The 24,222-nt window shown below is 40.0% G+C and overlaps 3 protein-coding genes across 3 annotated transcripts; 1 reads left to right on the plus strand and 2 right to left on the minus strand.

The window, feature by feature from the left end:
* Nucleotides 1-1,460: 1,460 nt before the first annotated feature.
* On the minus strand, nucleotides 1,461-13,159 carry prtfdc1a (phosphoribosyl transferase domain containing 1a). Its single transcript, XM_067578361.1, has 9 exons — nucleotides 12,654-13,159; nucleotides 11,969-12,075; nucleotides 11,701-11,884; nucleotides 9,315-9,380; nucleotides 6,953-6,970; nucleotides 6,223-6,305; nucleotides 5,753-5,799; nucleotides 4,435-4,511; nucleotides 1,461-2,215 (listed from the first exon to the last, which is right to left on the minus strand). Exons 1-9 carry the CDS (start codon nucleotides 12,684-12,686, stop codon nucleotides 2,168-2,170), a joined length of 663 nt encoding a protein of 220 aa, XP_067434462.1. The 5' UTR covers nucleotides 12,687-13,159; the 3' UTR covers nucleotides 1,461-2,167.
* Nucleotides 13,160-13,241: 82 nt separating this feature from the next.
* On the minus strand, nucleotides 13,242-15,613 carry enkur (enkurin, TRPC channel interacting protein). The gene is made up of 5 exons (XM_067578360.1): nucleotides 15,397-15,613; nucleotides 14,922-15,067; nucleotides 14,612-14,835; nucleotides 14,207-14,353; nucleotides 13,242-13,848 (listed from the first exon to the last, which is right to left on the minus strand). The coding sequence occupies exons 1-5, from the start codon at nucleotides 15,474-15,476 to the stop codon at nucleotides 13,675-13,677; spliced, it is 771 nt and encodes a 256-aa protein (XP_067434461.1). The 5' UTR covers nucleotides 15,477-15,613; the 3' UTR covers nucleotides 13,242-13,674.
* A 609-nt stretch (nucleotides 15,614-16,222) lies between these two features.
* LOC137173455 (threonine synthase-like 1) lies at nucleotides 16,223-21,143 on the plus strand. Its single transcript, XM_067578306.1, has 3 exons — nucleotides 16,223-16,389; nucleotides 16,584-17,992; nucleotides 19,698-21,143. The coding sequence occupies exons 2-3, from the start codon at nucleotides 16,619-16,621 to the stop codon at nucleotides 20,499-20,501; spliced, it is 2,178 nt and encodes a 725-aa protein (XP_067434407.1). The 5' UTR covers nucleotides 16,223-16,389; nucleotides 16,584-16,618; the 3' UTR covers nucleotides 20,502-21,143.
* Nucleotides 21,144-24,222: the final 3,079 nt, after the last annotated feature.

Raw genomic sequence — 24,222 nt, forward strand, 5'->3', positions numbered from 1 at the left:
TGCTCCGTCTCTAACCACAGGCTTCATATGTCGAATCCATGGATGCGTGGCCATTCAAATGTACAATTCCCGTTTTGTTCCTTTTGTGCTGTGCCCAGTTTACCTGTAGCCTACTTTCCGCGGTCAGCCCCCCGTTCTCTGTTCCCTTGACGGGACACTACAAAGCCGCAGCATGTGAAACCTGCAAAGGCTTTTTGTCCCTTCTCGCTTTCACCAAAAACCTGCATCAAGGTGAAAGACATTGGCCTCTGGGTTCCCAGGGCAGTGTGGGGGGGCATTAGAGCTGGGATAAGTTAACCACCACTGCCAAGTGCTGATGTTTTATGATAAGAACACATGGGGGTGCAGCCGGAGGTACAATGGGGGTCTTTGTGGTTCGAACTGCATGGATAGCACACATCCAAAAAGCTGTGTAATTTGTTGAGTTTTTCCCTCTTTCTTACCTCACTCCTCTGCATCTTCAGGGGTCATTGACAAGTGATAAAAACCTGAGTGAACTTAGGACATCATCTGAATGTATTAGTGCAGATCTTGTTTACCATTACAGATGTGAAACTTGAGAGCATTTTGGAAGCACGGCAATTCAATATAAGTGCACCAAACCTCCCAGAATTGTCTTTTGTCTGCAGTCATTCATATTATCCAAATAGCAACTCATTTATCAGGTCATTTAACTTGTAGAGGCCTAGTAGCCGGAACCGAAACATAACCTTTGACTTAAAAACACAAAGATGAACTTGTTTGTCAAATGTGAGTGAAACACAGTATGATAAGAGTTTTGAATTACACAAAAGTCACTGGAAGGATGATACAGTAATACTGCAGACCTTGGTGGTCTTTACATGGAGGAGTGAATGTAGTCAGGGAAGTCGGGGTGAACGCTCCGACCCAGAGTCAACACAAGAGGCCCTAATTATTTAACCACATTTCAGTCCAGATATTGTATCCCATGGTAACGAGAAATCATCTGAAATCTTTACACTCTTAGAATAATATGTGCGTGTGCATGCATGCATGCCTGTTATGTGATGTGACGGCTGTTTGGAGTTTCAGGTGATTAAGAATCAAGAGTGCGTAGCCACATGATAACACTCCCCGAGTGCACGTTGTGTGAAGTGCAGCATGTTTCTGGTCTGTCGACATGCACAATTGACTCTCTTAGTCACCCTAACGATGGCAACAGACCCGACGAAATACTTCTGTGTATGTGTGTGTAGCGTATGTTTGCAGTTCAGAGCCCTGAGACTGCAGGTATTTTGATGTGTAGCCTCTAGAGTGAGTATTCTCCTCCAAAGATTAAGGGCTCAGGGTTTGATTGCAGTACTACAAACCCTCTAAAAACACAAAACCCCAGTGTTTATGAATGAAAACATGTTTTACTATGAATTGTAATTCATAGTAACTTCTGTGTTTTACATACTAATAATTTCCAAGATAAAAATGACAGTTTATTTAAACTTTAAATTACTGTTGAGACTGAATGCTGATTCAGTGTAAGAGTAGTTATAAACAGACTCTCCAGGTTTTGACTTTTATGTCAGTTTTGCAGTTAACTTCACATAAATTTGGATCTGACATTCAGAGAGGCCTGGTTAAAGTTGGGAACAAACAGATACAGTGTGGCGAGGAGACGTGTTAGGCCTGCGTGCTGTGCCCACTGTGTGTTTTCCATGAGTCAGAGTGGGCGTCAACCCAGCACGGGCATGCCAACGTCCATAAGCTCTCTCCATCTGTCGCCAACGTCCTTTCCTGGTGGGAAGCATCCCTTTCTTTCATTTGTCCATTTCTTTGTCCTCTGTGTTAATCACACTGACATACAAAAATGGAAGATGAGGCCGTAATTGCATCACAACAAATACTTTTTAAAAACATTTTATGGACACTAAGAGGAAGTTATGACTGGTGCTTTTGATTTGAAGAACAGTCCTTCATTGTAAAGCACTTCCACTTAAAAACGTATATTACAAATGACAGATATAAATACAAATGTACTTTTTTTTATGTGAAACACAGCTCACTTAAAATGACCTTTAGAGAGATGGACGATACATTTTGAAGCATTTGTGTGCACAAAAACAGAACTGCAGCTTAATTTATCTTCAGCGGGACACGGTTGAAATACTGCTGCTAATGCAAAACTACGCATAACTTGTGGTTTCAATTCTTCTCAAACCTTGTACTTCATCTTCCCGATCTTGCTGATGACACAGATATGCTGAAAGGAGGAGAGGTGGGAGAGAGAGAGAGAGGGAAAAATTAGCTTGTGTCACTCCAAATTTAACTTTAACATTGAATCTGATGATAGAAAAAATATTTGCATAAGATCATCCTGCCCTGTGGGAAATTCCATCACGTTCTGAGAGTCTCAATGTGCAATATACAGTACAGCAAGATGAAGCCTGCAAACCTTTAAAAGCAGGGAAGGTAATCTACAAAGATATGACACATTCATTAATCTAACTTTGAACGTCCCAGGGGTTCAACTCATATTTCTTCTGTGGGATAAGGACAGATAAGAGGGGAAGCTTTAACTCTGCCTGATAATGAGATCCTAACCCCGACATTCCACAGGTCACCCTCCTTCAAACTTTAGTAATGAATACCACCCCCCCCCCTCAAAAATAGCACAAGAGACACACACTATCATACAGTACAATAAATGCAGCATACACACCCACGTGAATACACACACAAAGCTATGGTTAGGCTTGGCTTAGTGTTTCACATGAGTCAGAGGTAAATTTGAGGCCACGTCTTTACAGATATAAAAATGACAAAGTTCACACAGGTTTGTGCTCACTAATTTCAAACTTCTGCTGCCAGGTAAAGTTGGTTTAAAGCACCTGGTAGTCAGTCAGAAACTTTTCACACGCAAAAGGACTGGATTCATTTCTTTATTTCTTTTTTTTATTGTATGGTGGAAAATTTAACAACACTAACAGTTTCTCTTTGAGGCTGTACTTGGGAACAGCAGTGCTTTGGGTAAAATGCTAACACGCCTACGACGACAGCGTTAGCATGCTGATGTTTACCATGTTCCACTTGGGGGCAGAGGATCATCATCATCGTCATCTTTTAAGCTGATAAGGCGAACTTGTTAGCAAACAGTTGCTTATTTCCACATCCAACAGTTATGGAGCAACATTATCATTCATTCACTGCAAGGTGTGTTTGTGATCAGGTGACTGTGAGTCCAAAATTCACTCTCTTTTAGCTCTGTTTTCACTCTCTACCAACCCCTGAGGGAAATATCTGGCTCTTTAGCTGCTAAATGCTCCGCTATGTTCACCAGCTGACACTCACTGTGTCCATTTGTTGTTGTTTGGTGCTGAGCAGGTAGTGCACAGTGTTTTTTTTTTTTTTTTTTAGCTTTTTCCCTCAAAGCAGCTGCCCGCTGCGGCTGAAAACAGCACTATGAGAGCAGTGAGAGTGAACCAAAACAGTAAAGTTGCAGCTGGACGGCTTAACAATGAGCTGAAACGTGTTATAAAGCTCTGTAAACATGAGAGGAGCTGCAGACTCCTGTGATAATTCTCTGTAGGGACATCTGACATTACACATTGTCATCTGATACATTGTTAATATGAAAAAAAAAAAATCTAGATTACGCCTGCTTTAAGTAATATAACCAAAGTGTTGGACAAATTTTTAATTTTGACTCAAGTGTGCTACATGAAAAGTCAAGGGGTCACCAAAGTTATCACTATTCATCCTGAGGGGGACATGAATGCCTGTGCTAAATTGAATCCATCACACAGTTGTTGAGATATTTCAGTAATCACGAAGGTGGTGGAGAGACTGACCGACTGACAGACTGACCGACATTGCCCTCCCTAGAGCCGCATCGCTAGCATGAAATAATAAAATTGCTAAAAGTGAAAAAGTGAGAGTCTAAAGTAGTGACATTTTTCCACCGACGCTGGTATCAGACTACACGTCTTTTAAAATGGTCACTACGCCAGAACAGGTGATCATAGTGCTTTAAATTCCTACCATGACTCGGCAAAAAGACAGACTACACACTGAATGCTGGCAATCAGAGATCTCTCCTGACTTGGACGACATGTAAAGGTGATCAGGAATGAAATGCACAGAGCTGGACACACCAGGTCTCATACGTATGAATTTACACTACCCTGAATCATATGTTCAAGGACAGACAGCTAATACACACCACACAGAAACATCCACAGAAAACCACCTGCACAAATATAGGTGATGTAAGCTGCTTTGCTTACATGTAAAGTCTCCTCAGGCAGGGAGGATACCTGTTGGGTGAGTTTAGGTTTCAGGGAGAGGAGTGCATCTCTTTGATTTACTGTGTTTACTGCCCCCCCCCTCCCCACCCCCCTCCTGCCCCCCCCCGTCTCTTTCATCTCTTTCTCTTAGCTCTTCAAAAGGTCATGTGCTGTGCAGTGGTGACTCGGGACTTACATTCAGGTCACGGAAGTATTCATTGTAGTCCAAAGCATAACCAACAACAAAGTGGTTGGGGATTTCAAATCCAACATCTATCAGAGCAAAAAAACAGACAGTCGTGTTGAAGATTAACATGATGTGCGTAAAATCAATGCTAATATGGGGTTTGCATGACATAAAAAACATACAGTATGTTAAGAATTTCAACATAAATAAGAGTATATAGACACATGTTTTTTTCCCTACATGTTTATCAGTGCTTTGTACAAGGTCAGAAATATAGATTTTCTGTCATATGAATTGATCTGCAGGTCAGAGATTCTACTCTTCACAAGAATGTCTTCATTAGGAAACCGACTGCAACGATTTCACTTCAAGGTTACACAGCAGCTTTTAGCAAAATTAAATCCGCAGCATGTCAGTCAGTACCGACATGAAACTATCTTCCTATTGATACCACAACTTCATGCAATAGTCAATCAATCCATCCAGTTATAATTCAGTCTTGGCAACAGGGCAAACAGAGCAGCCCGGACCTCTTTCTTTCCAACAGCTTCTTTCAGCTCAACAACGGGAATTGGTGTCAAAAAGGGTGCTTTTAAAAGTTGGGTTTGGGCTCATCACTCGCCACATTATTGTCATTTACTGGAGCTAATTTTGTCGAAAGGGAAGGTGGTGAAAGCTTAGACATGTGATAATCAAGTGAGCTTACTTTAAAACATGCAGTACATCTCATTCATGGAATAAGGTTTCTTACAATCACCAAAGAGACATTCATAGAATGTAAAATCTGCTGTTAAGACCCCAATATCTGAGAAACAAATGTATGGAATTTGTTACCAGAAAAGTTTGTACTTTTTTAATGGAGTTCAATACAGTCTGAGAGCCATTCAAGCAATTTCAGCTCTACTTAGTCTGTTTAGCTGATTGATGTTGTGTCAGTCATGACTTTTCTTCTAACTTGCTTTTCTGGGTTACACTTTTACAGTTTACCTCCTTATTGGCTGTCCAAACCACCAAACCTTTTCACCTTTCTGACCCAATACATGAGGCTAGAAACTTGAGAAGAATTTCTGCTGTTTTTATCCATATTTTCAATCATATATTCCAGGATTTACTAGAGATATCAGGCTTATCAGGTGAGAAAACATAATTAAAGATGAAAAAAATGTGAGTGTATAACCACACTTGCTGAACAACAGCTTCAGCTTTAAGAAACACCAGAAAAACACACATGATTCACTGTAACTGACATGGCGATCGCAGTACAATGAAAGATAATGGCGCCCATTCTGTGGAATCAATGGAGAGCATTAAAACAAGGAGTACTTACAGTCTGTCAGACTTTCAGGCATGTTAGGGACCCTTTTCACCAACAGACTGAAACACATGTTAGATGAAGAGTTATTTACCAAAATCTCCAAAGTTAATACACATACAGTATTTAAAAGGCATCAAATGTTGTTTTTTCTGTACATTTTCATTTAAAGACCGTCACTCTAACAAATACATCTTAACAATTGTAAAAATGTATGTTTTTTCACAATCCGTAAGTGGATACAGTAATGCTAACACTTGAACAGCATTACACATACAGAAGGAAGTAAACTTTCAACATGAACCATGTGCGAGGAAAGATGTTTATCGTGTCTCTGTCATCTCAGAGCCCATAGGAACAGCCCACGGACACGAGATAGGGACTGTGGATGTGTGGATAAGCGATATCTTCTTTTTTTGTGCTCGTCACACACATGGCATTTCCCCTGGTGGGGAAAACACAGATGACTGAAAAACCCGGCTCACCCTGCGACCTTGACCATCTTGGGTTCAAAGGTCTCCACATGCTTCAGAAGGGCGTTCATGGTCTTTCCTGTGTCAACTATGGCCTTAGGGAAGGGAAGAGCAAAGGAAAAGGGAGAGGAGATGAGGAGGGAGGGACGTGGGACAGTTGAGCGCAGAACGCCTTGAAAGAAGAGAAAAATGACTGTCTGATCTACAAATGATAGGATAAAAACCTTCTTTCTAACTTTGCTATCATATATTCTCCTTAAATTGAATATATAAAGTTTTTATGTACAAGTAATGAGGGCACATAACTATCTTTTTGTTTGTGACATGACATTGAGGAGTCAAGTATGAATTTGAGCTGGAGCAGCTATTCAAAACTATATATAGTAAATTTGTCAGATTACCCCTGATGGGTGTAGCCTGATAAATACTTCTGTAGTTTGTATTTCTTGGGGTAAACAGCTCTTGTGATAACGTGCTTATGTTTCTTCAGCTTTTTACAACTGAAACATGATCTCAAAGAGAAAAACACTTTGTTCTTTTTTGTCCCTTTGTGAAGCAAAAGGCAAAAGACATTTGGCTGTTACAGACACAATGGCTCCTCAATCAACAAGACACCAAAAGAAATGCAAACAAAACACGATAAAGGCATCAAACGAGTTGGAAATACTCGATAGAATTAATGCTGATGGAAAAAATAAATACACACGGCGAGTCAGTAAGATTGTTTGTTCTGGACACTCACCTCAACAATGAGCACACTCTTGGTTACATGTAAAAAAAAAAAAAAAAAAAAAAAAAGAGACAGAAACACATTAGTAAAACATCACCTTTAAATTTTCAGCAAAGTAACAATGATGGCTGGGTTGTTTCTGTGAAATTTACATTTCTTAGAGAGGGTATCTATGGCAACAATGTTGGCAGTATCATCAGCGCCTTAAACAAAAACACAGAAGTCACTCTGTTCTCCCCCAGTAATGAACATCTGTGTCTACAGTGAGCAAAAAAGTCACTTCTGAGTGTTCGGGTGCTGCACGCTTTCTCTGCTGCGGGGTTTCAAGTGACTCCTTGTTCCCTTGGCTGGGTGTATGGGGCTCTTTGTCAGACCGGCGGAGAGTATCTATGGTTTGGGGAGAGTGATCGGAGAGAATGCAGGCGCCCGGCCAATGTTCTCTCAGTCTACACCTGAACGCTGTTACATAAAACTCAAGAGAAAGGAGACGGGGACATGTAAAGAACATGAAAACACCAAACCAACCTGTTTTTCTGCAAACAAACATACTGTGCAGCCGTGTGGGCAACAACTGTGTGATTATTTTTATTCTGTATAGTATGATTGTTTGGGATTAGTTTCGTTCTCCCAGGAGCTTTGAATTATTTCTGTAGCTCGATCAATCAGTCTTGAATCTGGCAAAGACTTTGGCTAAAATCAATCACTGCTTTGGTGTTTTGCGCTACAGGCATTGTTCAAGAATTGATCATGGTGTTATTATGTTCTTGTTTACTTTATAGGATATTTCATCAGTTAAAAGACTATTTACAATGAAATACATGTATATTATAGGGCTGCAACTAACAATTATTTTCATTATCTATTAGTCTGTCAATCTTTATTATATTCTTAATTAACTGATTAGTTGTTTGGTCTTTAAAATGTTAGAAAATAGTGAAAAATGTCAGTTTGCTATCATAGAAGACTAAAGAATTTTTGCATTTCTTCTTAAAAAAATGACTCAAAATGATGAATTGATTATCAAAATAGTTGGAGATTAATTCTAACCACTTAATCGATTAATTGTTGCAGCTGTAGTATATTACAGCAGGAGATTACATGTTCAGTTTTCATTTCTTTGTGAACATAAAGTGATGCTATGAACTTTATTTGTTGCCTTAAGCGCCCGTAAAACAGAAACTGGTATTTCATCCACGCTCCAATAATTCACTCATCAGTATTTCAGCCACCATTTTTCCATTTTACGGCTGTGCTGAATTTGAACTTAAACCACTCCGATTACTATCATAACACTTGGGATTGCTACGAAATCACAGAGACACGGTGAGTAAGAATTGCAGTAGAAAACCTCTTAACAGTGTCGATGAACTCTGCTGGCCAGCGTTCAACTCACAGAAACCAGAGAGCCTGCTCATGTCTCCTCACTCTTCAACATAACACTTTTACTTTTACTATGCTGTCATTACGTTGCCATTATTATAGATTTTAAAGAGCAGTTTTAACAGTTCTGCATTCATAATCTACCTGGGGCTAACATTTTTGTATAAAGGCCTGCAAAGACTGATGACTATTGACTTCATGGGAGGTTTTCATTTCATATTTTCATCAAGGTGAAGGATTGTTAAAAAAAAAAGCGTTGACCTTACTGATGCAGACAAAGTACAGTGATTCATGCTCTCTGTGCAAGGTGCCTGTCAGCCTTTCTGTTTTTATTCCTTTTGACCTTTCTAACCACAGTGAAAATGCATCTCAGCGCACAGCACATTCTGTCAGCTCAGCTATTCATAAAAGGGGATTTCAACATCGGACTCGCTGTCTTGCGTACGCGTGAGGACGTGGAGTTTCTGTCTTACGCCTATCTCAGAGAATAATGTAGTTAAGAGAGGGATCATTCCTCATGATTCAACAGCCTGCGTCCTCTACTGACTCCTCGGTCCTCCCCCGCCGGAGTTCAGCGGGGATGAATAGTCAGTAAATCTGCCTTGTGGGAACATTCGTTTGCCTGAAATGTCGGATTCATGGCCAGGTTGGCGAAGGGCAAAACACTTTAACAAAGTGAAACTCATCGTGAGGTGTGCACAGAGAGGACGGCTGTGAGGGGAAAAGTCTGAGTATAGAGGTGTAATCTGGTACCTGCGCATGATTGGGCAGTAAAAAACTTATTTGTAGTGTATTCTTAAGTCCATACTGAAGCTCTGTTCTGTTCTCCACTGTTCACCTGTATACAAGTGGTCACCTCCTGACAGTTTAACTGACAGCTCCCTCTTGAGGACAAGGTAGTTTCTGTTAAAAAAAAAATCTAAATACTAAACCTGACAATGAGCACTGCCCCTTGACCGCATAATATCCTAAATTAAGTGTAATTTACACACACCTTTCCACGCAGAAAAGACAGGTCACTGCTTCCTATGATGTGCAGGTCTTCTGTTGATTGGTCATTCTGAGGAGAAGAAGACAATATGGGAAGATTATTAATATTTTACTACTTTTAAAAGGGTTTGTGCAAAATCAAGATGCATTCGTTTGATACCAGAAATACCTTACAATAAAAGGTCAGTCAGATAGTTAAAGAGGATGTATCATGCACATTTCCAGGTCTGTATTTTTATTCTGGGGCTCTACTGAAATATCTTTGCATGATTTAGATTTAAAAAAAAAAACTCATTATTTATCTTAAACTTGCTCTTTATGCAGCCTCTCAGTTCAGCTTCTGTCTGAAACAGGCTGTTTTAGCTCCTGTCGCTTTAAGGCCCCCCTACCAATGAGCCTGATGAGCTATGTAAACAAATTAGTAGTGGGATTTCACTTATTTTTCTCATTCTTTACTCAAAATATAAACTTCTCAAATACATCGATACATATTTGAGTCTGAATCTGATCGGAAATATGCGAGTGGATGACCTGAACAACCCCTGGAACAACCTTAGCAACAAAGACAAACAATCTGATGTCAGTTCGATGGCGAAATAGTTGTAAATTTACAAATAGAGCATTGAGAGCAGACTGAAGGACTTCGACCAACCTTTGATCATGTTTAACATAGACCTCTGACATTATAACAGTATATAAATGACAAAAAATCACAAAAAGCATGTTATGTCCCCTTTAAGACAAAAACTTACGTATGTCTCCCAAAAACACATGCAATTCTGTAACTTTCTCAATAATTTGGCTTTACTGTAAGATATTCAAAACAGAACAGCACTAATGCAGGACAAATCCACCGAGGGAGACTTATTTTACAATAACTCTGAATGTAGACAGGCACTCTTTTTCACAGTCAGAAGCACGGCACGCAGCTTTGAAGAACAACTGCTTTGAAGTTACTTATCACTTGGATAAAAGGAGCAGTGACATGGACAAAATCCTAGCCCTGGGGGCAGGTCACATGACTCCATCATGACCTGTGAGATTGACTAACAGTGTCATCGCTCAGACACCAGAGCGGTGCTGCAATGTTGCTTGCTGACATCTAAAACAATCCTGAGTCTGTTTAAAAGGCAAAAAAAACACAAGAATTAAAGCCATGTTGACCACATTCATCAGTAATGATGATCCTACTGTCTGTGTCAACCCCAAAAAAAACAATCTATAATTCAATTTAGGCTGTTCGTGTAGCTACTTGAACCCCTGTGGAATCCAGTTCTGTAAATAAGGATAGTGAATCCTCTCCTGTGCTGTAAAGGGAGGGAAGGAATGTGACCACATGCAGAGAAATATAAATCAGATCCTTTTACACGTGCCAAAATACACCACAGTATAATAAGTGACTGGTGACAATTGCAAAGTGATATCATTGTAAACATTCCTATATCATTCCCAAGGTGAATTCCTCACTTTATACATTCCAGGTGCATGATATCGTGTAGATATATTGTAGATCTGTTTGTCTTGGCACAGCGCAGGGAGGCCAATTAGCAGTCTGGTGTTTATCTGGTATCATGTCCTGAGCTCTGCAGTCTCTCCCAACATCAACTGTCCTTGAGATGTCCTGCCTGAATGTCCTGTTTCCTCCCTAAACGTACACAACAGTGACATCCAGTGGCCGAGGCGTCAGCCTGCCGAGGGCTGAGTTACACAAGGGGTGAATATAGGGATGCAACTAAGGATTATTTTTATTATCAGGTAATCTGTTGATTTTTTTTTATTATGTATTTTTATGTATTTTTCATTCATTCACTCTATGAAATGTCAAAAGAAATGTCACAGTTTCCCAGAACTAAATGTGACATCCTCACATTGATTGTTTTGTCTGACCAACAGTCCAAAACCAAAATATGTTAAATTAACAAAGAAATAAAATGGAACAAAGCAGCATTTAAAATGCCCAAACTGGAACATTAACGAGTAGTTGATTCAATGAAAAAAATTTTCATTACAGCTTCTACAGTGTGAATATTTTCTGTTTTCTTTAGTCCTCTGTGACAGTAAACAGGTTGTGGACTGTTGATTGGGACAAAACAAGACATATTAGGTTGCACATTGGGCTTTGGGAAACAGTGATCACAATTTTTCACCATTTTCTGACATTTTATAGATCAAATGACTAATCGATTAATTGAGAAAACAATCAACAGATTAATCGATAAAGAAAATACGCTTTGGTTGCAACCCTAGCTGGAACCACTACTGCTTAAATGGCAATTTTCTGTCGACCGGCTAATTGATTAATTGTTTCAGCACTATGTAAATGTATCACAGTCACATTTGCCAGGTCAGGTGTTTAATGTATATTTTAGTACACAGTACAGTCCACCTACCAGGTAGCTCTTCAGACGGATGAACTCCACCCGGGTTTCAAGGTACTTGTTAGAGTTGCGGCCGAGAACCTTGATAAACTCCACCAAGTCTGCGCAGAACTTGTAGCCTCCCTTCAGGACGCACAACACCATTATGTTGTTGTCCCCGAAGTCGTCCATGATGTAGCGGGCCAGACGCTCTGTCCTGCGGCACAAATCACATCATCACAAATGAACAGAAAATGATTAAGAACTCCCTCTGCACGTGTGATGGTGATGTGTTTTCTACCTGTTCTTGATCACCCCATGTGGAATATAAACACTCTCTATGTCTTCATGGTAGTGTTCGGGGTAGGTGAACAGGTCCAGACTGTAACCCGGCCAGTCATCTTTTATCTAGGATACACAGCATACTGTTAGGCATGGAAGTGTTCAAACTAGTCACGCTGGAGCCTCTTGTCACTCCTCTGTTAACCTTTAAAACGTATTCATGATAGTATAACAACACTGCTATTGATTATGAGAGTGGACACAGCTGTAGCTAATGTTTAGAAAAGTCAAACTGTCCCTGCAAAGCTCAGCTGTAATGTCAAAGCTAAACATCAGATTCAGCCAAATGAATGCTATAAATAAGGTTAATTACAGTTTAATTGTCAGAGAAATAAGGATAGAGTTTGAATTATATGGAAAGAACCCAAAGTTCTTTGGTCCTTAAATGTCTGTAACCTTTAACCTCATTCAGAGAACTATCATTACTGCCATTATTGACTTTGGCTTAATAACTATACATGTTTTTCTGGGTTGAGAATTACTTTAGGGTTATCTTCTTACAACAGCTGTGATAGCTGAGCAAATGCTAACAAAAATAATCATTCTTTACTGATGTTTGACTGTCACAAAATATAAAAACATGACCTACATTTCTGAATTAAGCACTACATATTTTGACACAACAGGCTTTGTGTTACACATACCACAATTCCTCTTTTCTTCCCTGCATTCTCCATCACAAGTAGCGCTGACAAGGTGAAAACAGTCTTGTCTGGGTTAAAGGTTCAGTGACCTTTAGTGGAAATACACAGAAATAGCTTATTATATAAATATATATATATATTTCATCTTCCTCTGGATAGTTATAGTACAAGAAAAGGGCAGGAAGGGCAAGAAGAGAAACATTGGATTCAAGTTGAATTTAGTGGTAGTATCTCATGTAACTAAGTAACAATTTGTTCATTAGAGACTTAACCTTACGTTCTCTCTGTGTATTAACCTGCAGAGCAACATTTCTAATCTGTTATTGCCAAAGCATTACTTACCGTTTTGTTGCCTTCTTCTCAGCGACCATTCACAAAACAAAGAAGGGGAAAAAAAGAAAGTCAAAAGCGTACGGAGAAGCCAGCCACATGGGCTGTGGGATCACGCTTGAGTCATTTGCAAAAAAGGACAGCGTTGTTTCAGTCGTGGAGAATTACAGGGATAATCAGCTTCATGTGATGCTATGCTGGCTCGTGGCCGCATCACAGGCCACTGCAGGAAGAAATGAACAAAAGTAGCAACAAAAGTTTGGTTCAACTTCTATGCGGTAAATTTTATTCAGTCAGAATAGAACTGATTTTAAAGGCTGAGTTTTTGCAGAACAGTAATCTGACACAATCCATTTATAAAGAAGGCTAAAAGCAAGCATGCAAGAGAGAATAATTGGTCATTATCCTTTGAGAATTTCACTTAGAATTTGATATTTTTGAGTTACTTTAAAAACTAACAGCTAACATAAAGCAGTGGAAACATTTTTTTACCCTATTAATGGCAGATATTGTCCCAAGGTGATGAATCTGAATGGTTTTGGTCATTTATCACCCCTTATTTGCAATGACTGAATGTTGCACTAACTGAACTTTAGACTTTTCACTGATCATAGCGCAGATCATACAGATTTTTATTTTACTCAAGCCCATGAGGTTTATGAAATAAGGGCGCAGCACAGCGTCAAGCGTCCTAGTTATTGGCGATGAAGATGGTCTTGAATCTTTCAAAGAGGTTGATGTCGTTCTCCAACTTCTTCATCGCCACCTCGAGCCGCTCCTTGTGGGCTTTCTTCGACAGGGTGTCTGTGACCAGCGAGAGGCCCTGGTACTCATGGTGCACCTTATCCCAGTTCTTCTTCAGGCGCTGGATAGTGAACCCAGAGAGAAAAACCCCAAACCATTGGTAAATAAATGTCATAATAAAGTCAGCTTGATAATGTAACAGTTCAGCAGTCCAGAAATACCTAAAAGTGTTAAATTAATTTAGCTAAATGTGGACTTTTCATTTTGTATAACTGATGCTGGGCAATATGACGCAATATCTCTTTATGGGTTAAAACTATTTGTGGATACGTAACAATATAAAACAAGGAGTTAGTTAAAAGTATTTTAGTAATCATCTAACTCATTTCCTGTGCTCTTCCAGTCGTTTCCAGATGTCTGCAGGATCTCTCGCTGTTTTGGGGAAAGAATTGTCATCGTGCAGCCACGTGATCAAGTACCTCCAGGATGGCTTGTCGCTCCTCATCAGAAAGGGGTTTCATGGCTCCTTGATCCATCTGTTCTCTCACAAACTTGTCATACTCCTCCTTAGCCCTTCGCTCGTCTTCATTGCGCTGCAGCAGGTACTCAGGTACTTCTCCGTAATCCTACAGGTAGGAACAGGAAACATACATACATACAAAATATGAAGTTAGGCCCCAAAGATGGATCACTTCATCAATCAAGACAGGAATTTATTTTAGGTTTTTGTACATCCGACTCATCTTTTTCTAGCATTCAAGGCTGTGTTTTAGAAATTTTTTATATTTTTTAATATTTTGACTGTTTGTGCTGGTTTAAGTGGATGTTTTTCTTCCAAACAATGTGAAAAGTTTGTTTTTTGTGAAATCTTTTTTTTTTTTTACCCTTTTCATGATGTACTTGGGGACAAGTCCTGAATTTTCAAGGAGCTCCTTGTGCCCCTTGTTGGTGTCTACATAGGTAGGCTGTGGTTTCATTGGCATCACTGTAGTTGTCTTTATAAAGTCTCTCTTGGTATAAATGCCCATAGGTGGGTTGTCTGTCTTCGCAGGGACAGCTGGTTTCTTCATGGAGCAGGTGTTACGAACCTCTTTCAAATACTCTTTCTCTGAAAAAGACAAATATGATGGTGAATAATAATTACTCAAGACACACATTGATAATATAGTCAATATAGTCTGTCCAATAACTTACTTTCAGGCAGTTTGGGCTCTTTTGAATGTTTCTTGAGGTATTTTTCCGGGGAGGGCACCTCAACTTTTGCTGGTCCCATCGTTTTCATTGTATCCTTGGATAACTTTTCCTCAAGAACAACCATTGGCCTGAACTTGGACATATACCTTTGGAAACAGCACATTGGAGCAAGCAATAATAAAATGTATTTCTAATTACTTTTATCTTTAAAATGCCAAATTCAGTGCTTCCACCATGCATAAAATTATCTAGTGTACAGTTTATTACACATTTTAAGTAGTATTTCTTTTTATTCAGGCCAAATAGTAGCGAAAGACCAACTGCAGCTGTCAAAATGTACAACTTTACATCATTTTGCTTACCCACTAGCGTTAGCTGATGGTCTGTCTGGCTAGTTTATGCTTCTAGGTTAGCTAAAAAGGCTAATTTGATCAATATGATGTTATTTTTTTAGGTTATAATGCTCTAAAAATACCTTGGCGGTTTTTGAGTTGGAACCCTCTCCTTTGGTATAAGATTGTAGACGCTTTCTCGTGGATAAACAACTTCAGACATGTTGAATGACTTCAAAAAGGAGCTGGATGAAATGTTCAGAAAGGCACGATAACTGAGTTCAGGCAGTAAAGGAGCTAACTTGACCGAGCTAACATTTGGTTCAGTACGATTTGTTTGACAACACGCTGCCGGCTAGTTGCTAGGCGACCGCGGGAGCAAATGTTGCATTCCGAAACAGTCGTAAAGTAGCAAATCTGAGGTAAGATTACACTTTCTTACGATATCCGAGCTGTCTACATGTAAAGTTATGAACTGTGTTTTCACTTACAGCGCCCTTTTCCTGTGTATACAACTCATTTTATTCACCCAATTAGGAATATATTCATTCTCCACTCATTCTGCTACGTCTATGCCAATTGATCTCTACAAATGATCATCTCCCACCAAAAACTGACGTGTCAAAGTATATTTGTCATTTTTTTAATTCCAACTCCAATTATCAGATTTCTCATTCATTGTTCTAATTGCTTGCTTATTTATTTGTCATACTTTCGAGTTTGAAGTACAGAATTACGTTGTTTTGACGAGCTCTTGAACGCAGCGTAAGGTCATTCGTTTTAGCAGTTTTCGCGATACAAAAACCATAAAACACAACGTGTATCGTTCAGTAATACTAGTGTTGAATTTGTAAGCATATTTTTAGATTTTATAGACAATTATAAACGGAACAAGTACATACAGTGATAAAAATATTGCAACATAAAGTCTGGTGCGCTTTCGACTTCCCAAAAGAGATTCATGAGTTTTGTCCCTCCAGGCGGACCGTAGTTGTTTGCGGACTGCGGGGTGATCGTCCTGTCAAGTATTTACAGCTGACTGGTGCTTTCACGTTTTAAACAAACCACGTTGTTGTCACAGACTCTATTAAAGCATTAATTAAAGGGGTTTGAGAGACAGAAAGCCACCATTTCACGTGAGTGTAAAATAACGTTACATTAAACCTATAATTTATGTTTAAAAGTACCACTAAAGGCAAAACACGTGCAAAGTTATACACACTGTAGGCACTGAAAGAAAACCCGAGGTTGCTACTGTGAATAATACACATTTGTTAAAAGTGCAACTGCATTTGAAATGTCCTCTTAAATAGTATTTTCTTCTTCACAGGAAGGTCAGCTGCTGTGCTGTCATTTTAGATCTAAATGGGTTTATTCAATGCAAGTCAGCTTGCACTAAGAGTTGTCAGATGCTACCTGAGTCCATTTCCAAAATCAAGATCATGGCTTTCCACCAAAGCTTCCCTGCTGGGGGACAAGAACATCCTGCTCATGGGTCCTCCTGGAGCAGGGAAGACCACAGTGGGGAGGATAGTGGCCCACAGACTGGGACTGCCTGTCATTGACGTTGACGACGACGTCTTGGAGACAACATGGAAGATGCCAGTTGCTGCCAAGCTGGCTGCGATCGGTGGAGAGCGTTTCCTGGAGGAAGAAGGACAAGCATTGTGTAACTTCTCTGCCTCTGGGTGCGTTGTCTCCCTGACAGGCTCGAACCCTCTTCATGCTGAGGCGATGCAGCACCTCAAACAGACCGGGCTGGTCATCTACCTGGACGTGCACAGTGAGGACATCATACAGAGACTCGCCAGGATGAAGGTGAACAGGATAGTGGGCCAAGAAGCAGGGGTATCCATGAAGGACATTTTGCATTACAGGAAACAGTTTTATGAGAAGTGGCTTGATGTGCGGGTGTTGTGTGGAACAGGCGACACGGTGGAGGAGATAGCGGAGAAGGTGCTGAAAGCTGTGGAGAGATATCAGAACCATGCTGGAGAAACATATGTGTCAACCAGGAGTGACAGCGCAGGATCATCCGGTCAGAAAACATACTTCAGCGATGTGGTAGTTGAGGGTCTGGCCACAGATGGAGGCCTTTATGTACCCAAAAATGGCTTCCCAAAGATGGATGCTCGTGAATGGCTGAGACTAGCTGACATGTCATACCCAGAACGAGCGTTAGTTTTACTTGAGAAGTGCATACACCCATTAGATGTATCTGCTTTGGATCTAAGAGAGATGGTATTTAAGGCGTACGGGTCGAACTTTTCCAGCGAGGCAGTTGCACCTGTAAAACACCTGATCCACAATCAGTATGTTCTGGAGCTTTTTCATGGCCCCACCGCCTCATTTAAGGACCTCGCTTTGCAGCTGATGCCCCAGCTCTTCGCCTACTGCCTCCCACTGATGTGCAACTACCTCATCCTGGTAGCCACGTCCGGAGACACCGGAAGCGCGGTGCTCAGCGGTTTCAGCAGGCTCAGCAGCACTGACAGACACAGGACCGGGGTGCTGGTGTTTTTCCCAGAGGAAGGGGTGAGCGAGATTCAGAAGCTCCAGATGACGAGCTACAAAGAGGGTAACGCCAGGGCTGTCAGCGTCCTGTCAGACTTCGACTTCTGTCAGAGAACCATCAAGAGGATGTTTGGAGAGTCCGGGCTGACGGGGCACCTCGCCGTGGAGTACGGCACGGTCCTCAGCACCGCCAACTCCATCAACTGGGCACGTTTGTTACCACAGGTGGGTAACAAAGATGATCACTGAGTGCGGCTGCAAGGAAAATGACTTTCTCAAATAGCAGGAAAGGCACAAGTGTTACTAACCACATTAACGATGGTTCAGTTCTATCCAGTAAGCCGTGACAGTGAGTCAGCATGAACAATTCAGCCGTCCTTAATTTTATTATTTACGCCTGTGCTTTTCCTGCTGTGAGATGTCAAACTGACTTCCTGTGAAAAACACCTATTGTTAAATCAGTAGATTTTTTTTCCAATTATTTTTAAATAACCTTTAAATTGTCAAAAGCAGATTTGTCAGGAAATAAAAAAAATATACATATCAAGGTCGTCTTGTTTTATCCAAACAGTCCAAAACCAAAAGATAATTCATTTGTCATACAAAACAGGAAAAAGCAGTAAATGCAGAGAATATTTAAATATATTTTTTTTATGAAAAATGGTTTCAACAATAACTGACTGACTGTTGAGGAGGTGAGATAATTTAATTTATGTGCAATGCAGTTTGCTTTGTTTCTGAGAAGATATGTTTTTATTTTTAAACCTCATTTAACCATTTTTTAAAAATTTTTTGTTTATTTACAGAAAACATGCAATACAGAGTCGTTACAAAACGTTATTGTGACAGGAAAGATCAGAAAACAGATGTAACATAAATCTTGACACAATAAACTCATATCAACACATTTGAAAGTAACGTATAGAAAAGACAAGTAAGCAGAGATAAAAGAAAACAGAAAGAAAAAGAAAGAAAGAAAAATAAATGGCCTGAGGTTTGTTTTGATGCAGCCAAGAATGAAATGTCACTTTTTTTTAACAGAGGTGAGGTACATGTCAAAATCTGTTAGAAACTCTTTTAAAATAGGCTTTTTCTTGAAGGCATCTCATCTTATGAATAAAGGATGTAAAGATTTACAATGAACCGAACATGGAAATCTTAAGAGAGTAGTAGAACAGAATATCAACTTCCTCAGTGTATGTAATGACACTGCAGTGTTCTCCTTTTCACGTACACCCTGCTTCACTAAATTAGGGCAACTTACATGTTTATTATTCATTATTCTGCTGAAAAAATGTCAGGCAACAGGGAAAACTGCCCATCAGAGTCCAGAGTCCAAGGTGACGGCCTCAACCAGCAGGCCAAAACTCTTTCTTTATTTTAATTACATGTATTTTTGCCTAAAATAGTCAAATTTAAAGATGTTGAGTCAAAAAAAATAGCTGCTAAAGCCTCACAAACCCCCAATGTGTAATTTGTGTGTAACTGTCTGATTTAAGCTCCTTTTCTGATCATTAAAAGTCCGACATTCCCAGAAATAATACTGAGGACGTGACCTCGTTGTCCTCGACGCCCTGAGTCTGCTGGGAGATTGTTTAAATTATGTCTAAAAACAGAGATTGTAGGCTGCAGTAACAGACTAAAAGATGAGCAAAGTAAAGTAAGTTTAATATCCTATAATTTGCTCAGTCACTGTGATTTAATATGGTCCTTTTTGTTTCCAGTTTTATCAGGCAACCACAAGGGAATTAACTTAAATGTCAACTGAGGGCCCTGCGCTTTATTCTGGTGTTTTCAAGAGAAGTGACATTTTTTATCTGTTGTGTCAGATTTATTCTGCCGGAAGAAAAAAGAAGAAAAGTTTTTGTGCTGCACACAACTGCACACTTTTAGTCGGCACAGTTTTTGTTAACTTTCCTTCCTCTTGCAGGTGGTTTACCATTCCTCCGCCTATCTGGACCTGTGCAGAGACGGTGTTATCAAGTTCGGGGAGCCCGTTGATGTTTGCATCCCTACTGGTAACTTTGGCAATGCCATGTCAGCTGTGTACGCCAAGCAAATGGGCATCCCGATAAGAAAAATCATCTGCGCGTCCAACCACAACCACGTCATCACAGACTTTATCAGCACAGGTGAGTACGATCTCCGGGGACGGCCTCTTATGCTCTCCCACTCCCCGGCTATAGATATCCTGAAATCCTCCAACCTGGAGAGGTTTATCTACCACGTCTCAGAAGGAGACAGCCGTCTTGTTAAGGACCTGTTCACATGCTTAGACAGACAGCAGCACTTTCAGGTTCCTGAGCCTCTTCTTGGCAGGATACAGCAGGAAGTGCTGGCCGGCTGGTGCTCTGAAGACGACTGCTTGGCCGCCATCCAGAGCGTTCACAGGCGGACGGGCTACGTCATGGACACACACACCGCCGTGGCGAAAGTTGCGGCTGATAGGCTGCAGGACGGCTCGTGTCCTGTGGTGCTCTGTTCCACTGCTCACTACGGGAAATTTACTCCCGCTGTGTTCAAAGCTTTACAAATCCAAAATATTCCAGAGGATCCTGTGGAGCAGCTGGAGAAACTGGGATCAGCCGCATCCAGACCAGAAACGCACAGAGACTTGATGACATGCCTCCTAGAAAGCGGCAGGAAGGGACACACTGTCTGTCAGGCAGATTACGGTGTGCTGGTAGAAGAAGTGGAGAACATGATACATGACTCCTTCTTGAAAGTCATGTAGCTTTATCTTAAATTAACATTAATTTAAGTCAGAATTAATAATTTACAAATAGTAATATTATTCTTTATGCGTCCTGTATGTATTGTGTATCATTTGTATGACACTTTTTAAAGAAAATATTATAAATTACAGGCCAAAAAAATGTTAAATCTTGCACAAAAGACACAAAAAATGTGCAAGAAATTCAAACAGAGAAAGAACAAATAAATAATAATGAATAAAAAGTGCCTTTTATAAACCGGCCTGGTTATAACTCATTTAAATTTAAAGGCCAAAGTGATTCTGCCAAGCTGAGCCTGTAGGGTTGGGGGGAAGAAAAGTGAACAGCACATTCATTCTGATTACACTGTAATAGAGCTCTAAACTGTTTTCTTGCTTGATTTAAAGCCTATTGATTACTCAACATTTCTTCACATCATTATCTGGAGTCACGGCCCACTAGATGGTGATGTCTACCTCTTGGCCACTGCTGTGTGGAAACACTGGTGCCAGTATTTCTGTAACACTATACGATTATCGCTGTAAAGGGATTTAATCCCTGGTTTATTGAGAAGGTTGAATAAATTAGTAATTTGTGATGTTAAGTCAATATCTGTTGCCATGTATGCTCATTGTACTATGATAAAGTATATTTGCAGTATATTTCTTTACCTGTCCAGCTCCATTGTGTCCTGACACTCACAGTTTTACATTGTAATGATGTAAAAATCGCTTTTTAAACATTTAATCAGTGTTTCATGTATCAAAATGTGCCAATTTTCTCATCATTTTACATTACTGAGAGGCTAAGACAGCAACATGGTGGATTTCACTTGCGTGGCATTAAAATACAGATAATGAATTGATCTCTCTGAGATTCAAAGTCCAGTAATTGCCAGGTGAGGAGCTAGTGGTTAGCTTAGCTTAGCTTAAATACAGCTAGCTTAACTATAATGTCAAAAATATTCCTCCTGGTGTGAATGACAGCATTAGGATTTTGTCTTTCCTTGGTCTCTAATGTCAATCCAGGTATTTCTGAATATAATTTCAACATTATTGTATTCTGCACTAAAGTTTTATTACAAATGAAGCTGAATGAAATGATTGAAATACAGTCAACAGAAATTAAGTCATTGTGCTTCTCCAGAGGAAGTGGCTCAACTTAGACATTCAGCTCATGTTTCTATCTGACTTCAGCAACAAGGAAGGGCATTGTGAGTTTTTTTTTTTCCCTCATAAAAGACCTGAAACTGAGACATTGCAGTTACAGTTTGACTAGCACAGAGCTTCTCTGCTTCTGCTGCGACCGAAACAAGGGAACAAACTTTTAGCTGCAGCAAGAAACTGAATTTTTGTGAAATATTTTTTACAAATGTTTTATTTTGTGTTATACTATAGATGTAATGTTTGGACCAGTTGATTAAAAGATGTCTTAACTCCTTTCTAGACTATGTGAGGAGCCTTTTTCAGTGCTGTGATGCCTGTGTAGTGTTGTTTTCCTCTCATTTGCACCAATCAAAACAGCTTAAAAGCAGAGCTGTAACTGCAACTGATGACACCAAGGTCATGTCATTTTTTTCCCATATTTTTTCCCATAAAATATTCTTGGAAAGGAATTAATTGATAAATATGTACTGATTTAAGTCAGAATTCATATGTGCAAGTAACATTCATCTAGTCAACACTTCTTGGTTTCTAAGAAAACCAAATAACTCCTTTTTTTTGCCAGACAGCTGTTAAAACAAACATCATATAATACAGAGTGAGCCTGAGGGCAATTTTCCAGCACTTGACGTCACAGAATCCATAACAGGAGAGTCCAGAAATTAATCCCGTCTCTGTGGCTATCAGTCGAGTCATTTAAATCCAGGTGCTGCCTCAGCAGGGGCAGGGAGAGGAGGGAAGAAGATAAGTTTCATAGATCTCCAGGATTGCTTATGACTGCAGTTGTTGAGAAAAGATGGAAAGTCAGGCTAGATTTGACAAAGCACTTTGCTAGTATGCCCTCTGATCTGGATCACTGTCTCTCTCTGTGTCTTTGCCAGAACTGAGAAAGAGTTTTTCCTCCTCCTTTTTTATAGTTCTTAATTACATTATATGTATAGGGCTGGGTGTCAAACCTCATTATGTTTTTGGCACAGACCAAAATGTGTCTCTAACATCAAGTTGAAAATTGTCAGATATTGAAAACTGTATTGAATGTCTTGTCAGATTTTGTACTCTTCATTGCTTATTTTTTAATCAGACATCACAGAAGAAGGCCACGACATACAGTCAAAAGCTCTGGAGGAAGCTAGTGAACCTTGAGTTTTGACTGTTTTATCACAAATGTTTCCTACATCAAGATACCACCATGCTCAAGTTGAATTTGGTATAAATAATTGGTTTTGTCATCTCAATACCATGCCCAGTCATAATTATATATACAATTTTTCATCATAAAAGCCATTTTATATCACATATCTGCAATCAGCATCTACAGTAAACAGCAAAATGTGTCCATATCCTTTCCTCTTATTTCCTCAAATGTTTCCCTTACTTTTATATTGTGCTACATACTGTACAGCATAGAAATTAAATCCCAAACTAAAAGAAAAAAACCCAACAATTTCTGACCTAATGGCGCATACTGTGAACACACAACGTCCTCGGTTTGACTGTGACTGGGCACATTTATTGCATGACATTCCCCTGTTCTGACTAATTGCCCCTTAGTTCCAATTAAGGGAAGTCTTAAAATGATGTCATTAAGTCATAAAATGATACTTTCAACAATTAAGTGCTTACAACTTTGTGGCAACAGTTTCATGTTTCAACATGACAATATCCTCTGTGTGTGGAGGTGCATAAAAAAGTGATCTTGTTGTGGGGGAACTTGACTGGTCTGCACAGAGCCCTGACCCAAACCCCATCCAACATAGTGCCTAACCTCACCGACGCTGTTGTGGCCGAGCGGGAGCGAATCCCTGCAGCCAGGTTCCAACATCTTATGGAAAGACTTCACAGAACAGTGGAGGCCAGTCACGTATGGGTGTCATGTTGGGACTTTTGGCCACATAGTGTATGTTTGATTGGTTTAACCCAGCGGTGTTTGTGTGAAAATGGTTTCTCCATGGTTTGAGGTGATCCATTGCTCCTGACAGAATCAAACCTGTGCTCTGGTGTTTCTGTGCCTGTGGAAAACAGATAGACAGAAAGAAAAAGCTGCAGAGGGACATCAAAATAAATTATGGGCTGGTTTTTTTTTGAATGAGTGCAATATTTTACAATCACCCCCTCTGACTATACTATTACTGTGTTTGCAGACATTTTTCCATGCCTACAGGATGACTGATCACTTTTTTGCTATGCATGAATATATTACATAGTACATGGTCACATACTGTAGGTTTCTTTGTAGCAACTCTGTGCTTGTTCTTTCTCTTTTGGTCTCCATCCGCTCTGTTTCTATGGTTTGCTTCACTGTGAGCACTGGCCTTATTAATCAAGCTGCTTGGCAGGTGAATGTGAGGAATGGGTGGGTAAGTGTCTGAAGGGGGAGGAGGGAAGTGTGCAGGTGCATGTGTGTGTGTGCATAAGTGGTGAAGGGAAAGAGAGAGCCAGCTGTTGCTCAGCACCTAGTGGCCCACGGCTGGGTGAGCAAGGATAATTGCAGGTACCAGCCTGTTCCCATCTCCTTAATGTGAACCTGTGGCATAATGGAAACTGCTCTTTCACAGTGGAAGGAAATAGAAAGTGGAGA

Source organism: Thunnus thynnus, chromosome 21 (genome assembly GCF_963924715.1).
Source record: "Thunnus thynnus chromosome 21, fThuThy2.1, whole genome shotgun sequence".
NCBI lineage: Eukaryota > Metazoa > Chordata > Actinopteri > Scombriformes > Scombridae > Thunnus > Thunnus thynnus.

Bases quoted from the DNA above. Each gene is read 5' to 3' on its own strand.
- prtfdc1a (XM_067578361.1), bottom strand. From the start codon at position 12,686: ATGGAGAATGCAGGGAAGAAAAGAGGAATTGTG. The intron at 5,800-6,222 runs GTGAGCCGGGTT...CATGTGTTTCAG, and splicing joins AAGATGGTCAAGGTCGCAGG to TCTGTTGGTGAAAAGGGTCC. The intron at 2,216-4,434 runs GTAAGTCCCGAG...TCCTCCTTTCAG, and splicing joins AATACTTCCGTGACCTGAAT to CATATCTGTGTCATCAGCAA.
- enkur (XM_067578360.1), bottom strand. From the start codon at position 15,476: ATGTCTGAAGTTGTTTATCCACGAGAAAGCGTCTACAATCTTATACCA. The intron at 14,836-14,921 runs GTAAGTTATTGG...TGTCTTTTTCAG, and splicing joins AGAGCCCAAACTGCCTGAAA to AGAAAGAGTATTTGAAAGAG. The intron at 13,849-14,206 runs GTACTTGATCAC...TTCACTATCCAG, and splicing joins AGCGACAAGCCATCCTGGAG to CGCCTGAAGAAGAACTGGGA.
- LOC137173455 (XM_067578306.1), top strand. From the start codon at position 16,619: ATGGGTTTATTCAATGCAAGTCAGCTTGCACTAAGAGTTGTCAGATGC. The intron at 17,993-19,697 runs GTGGGTAACAAA...TTCCTCTTGCAG, and splicing joins GGGCACGTTTGTTACCACAG to GTGGTTTACCATTCCTCCGC.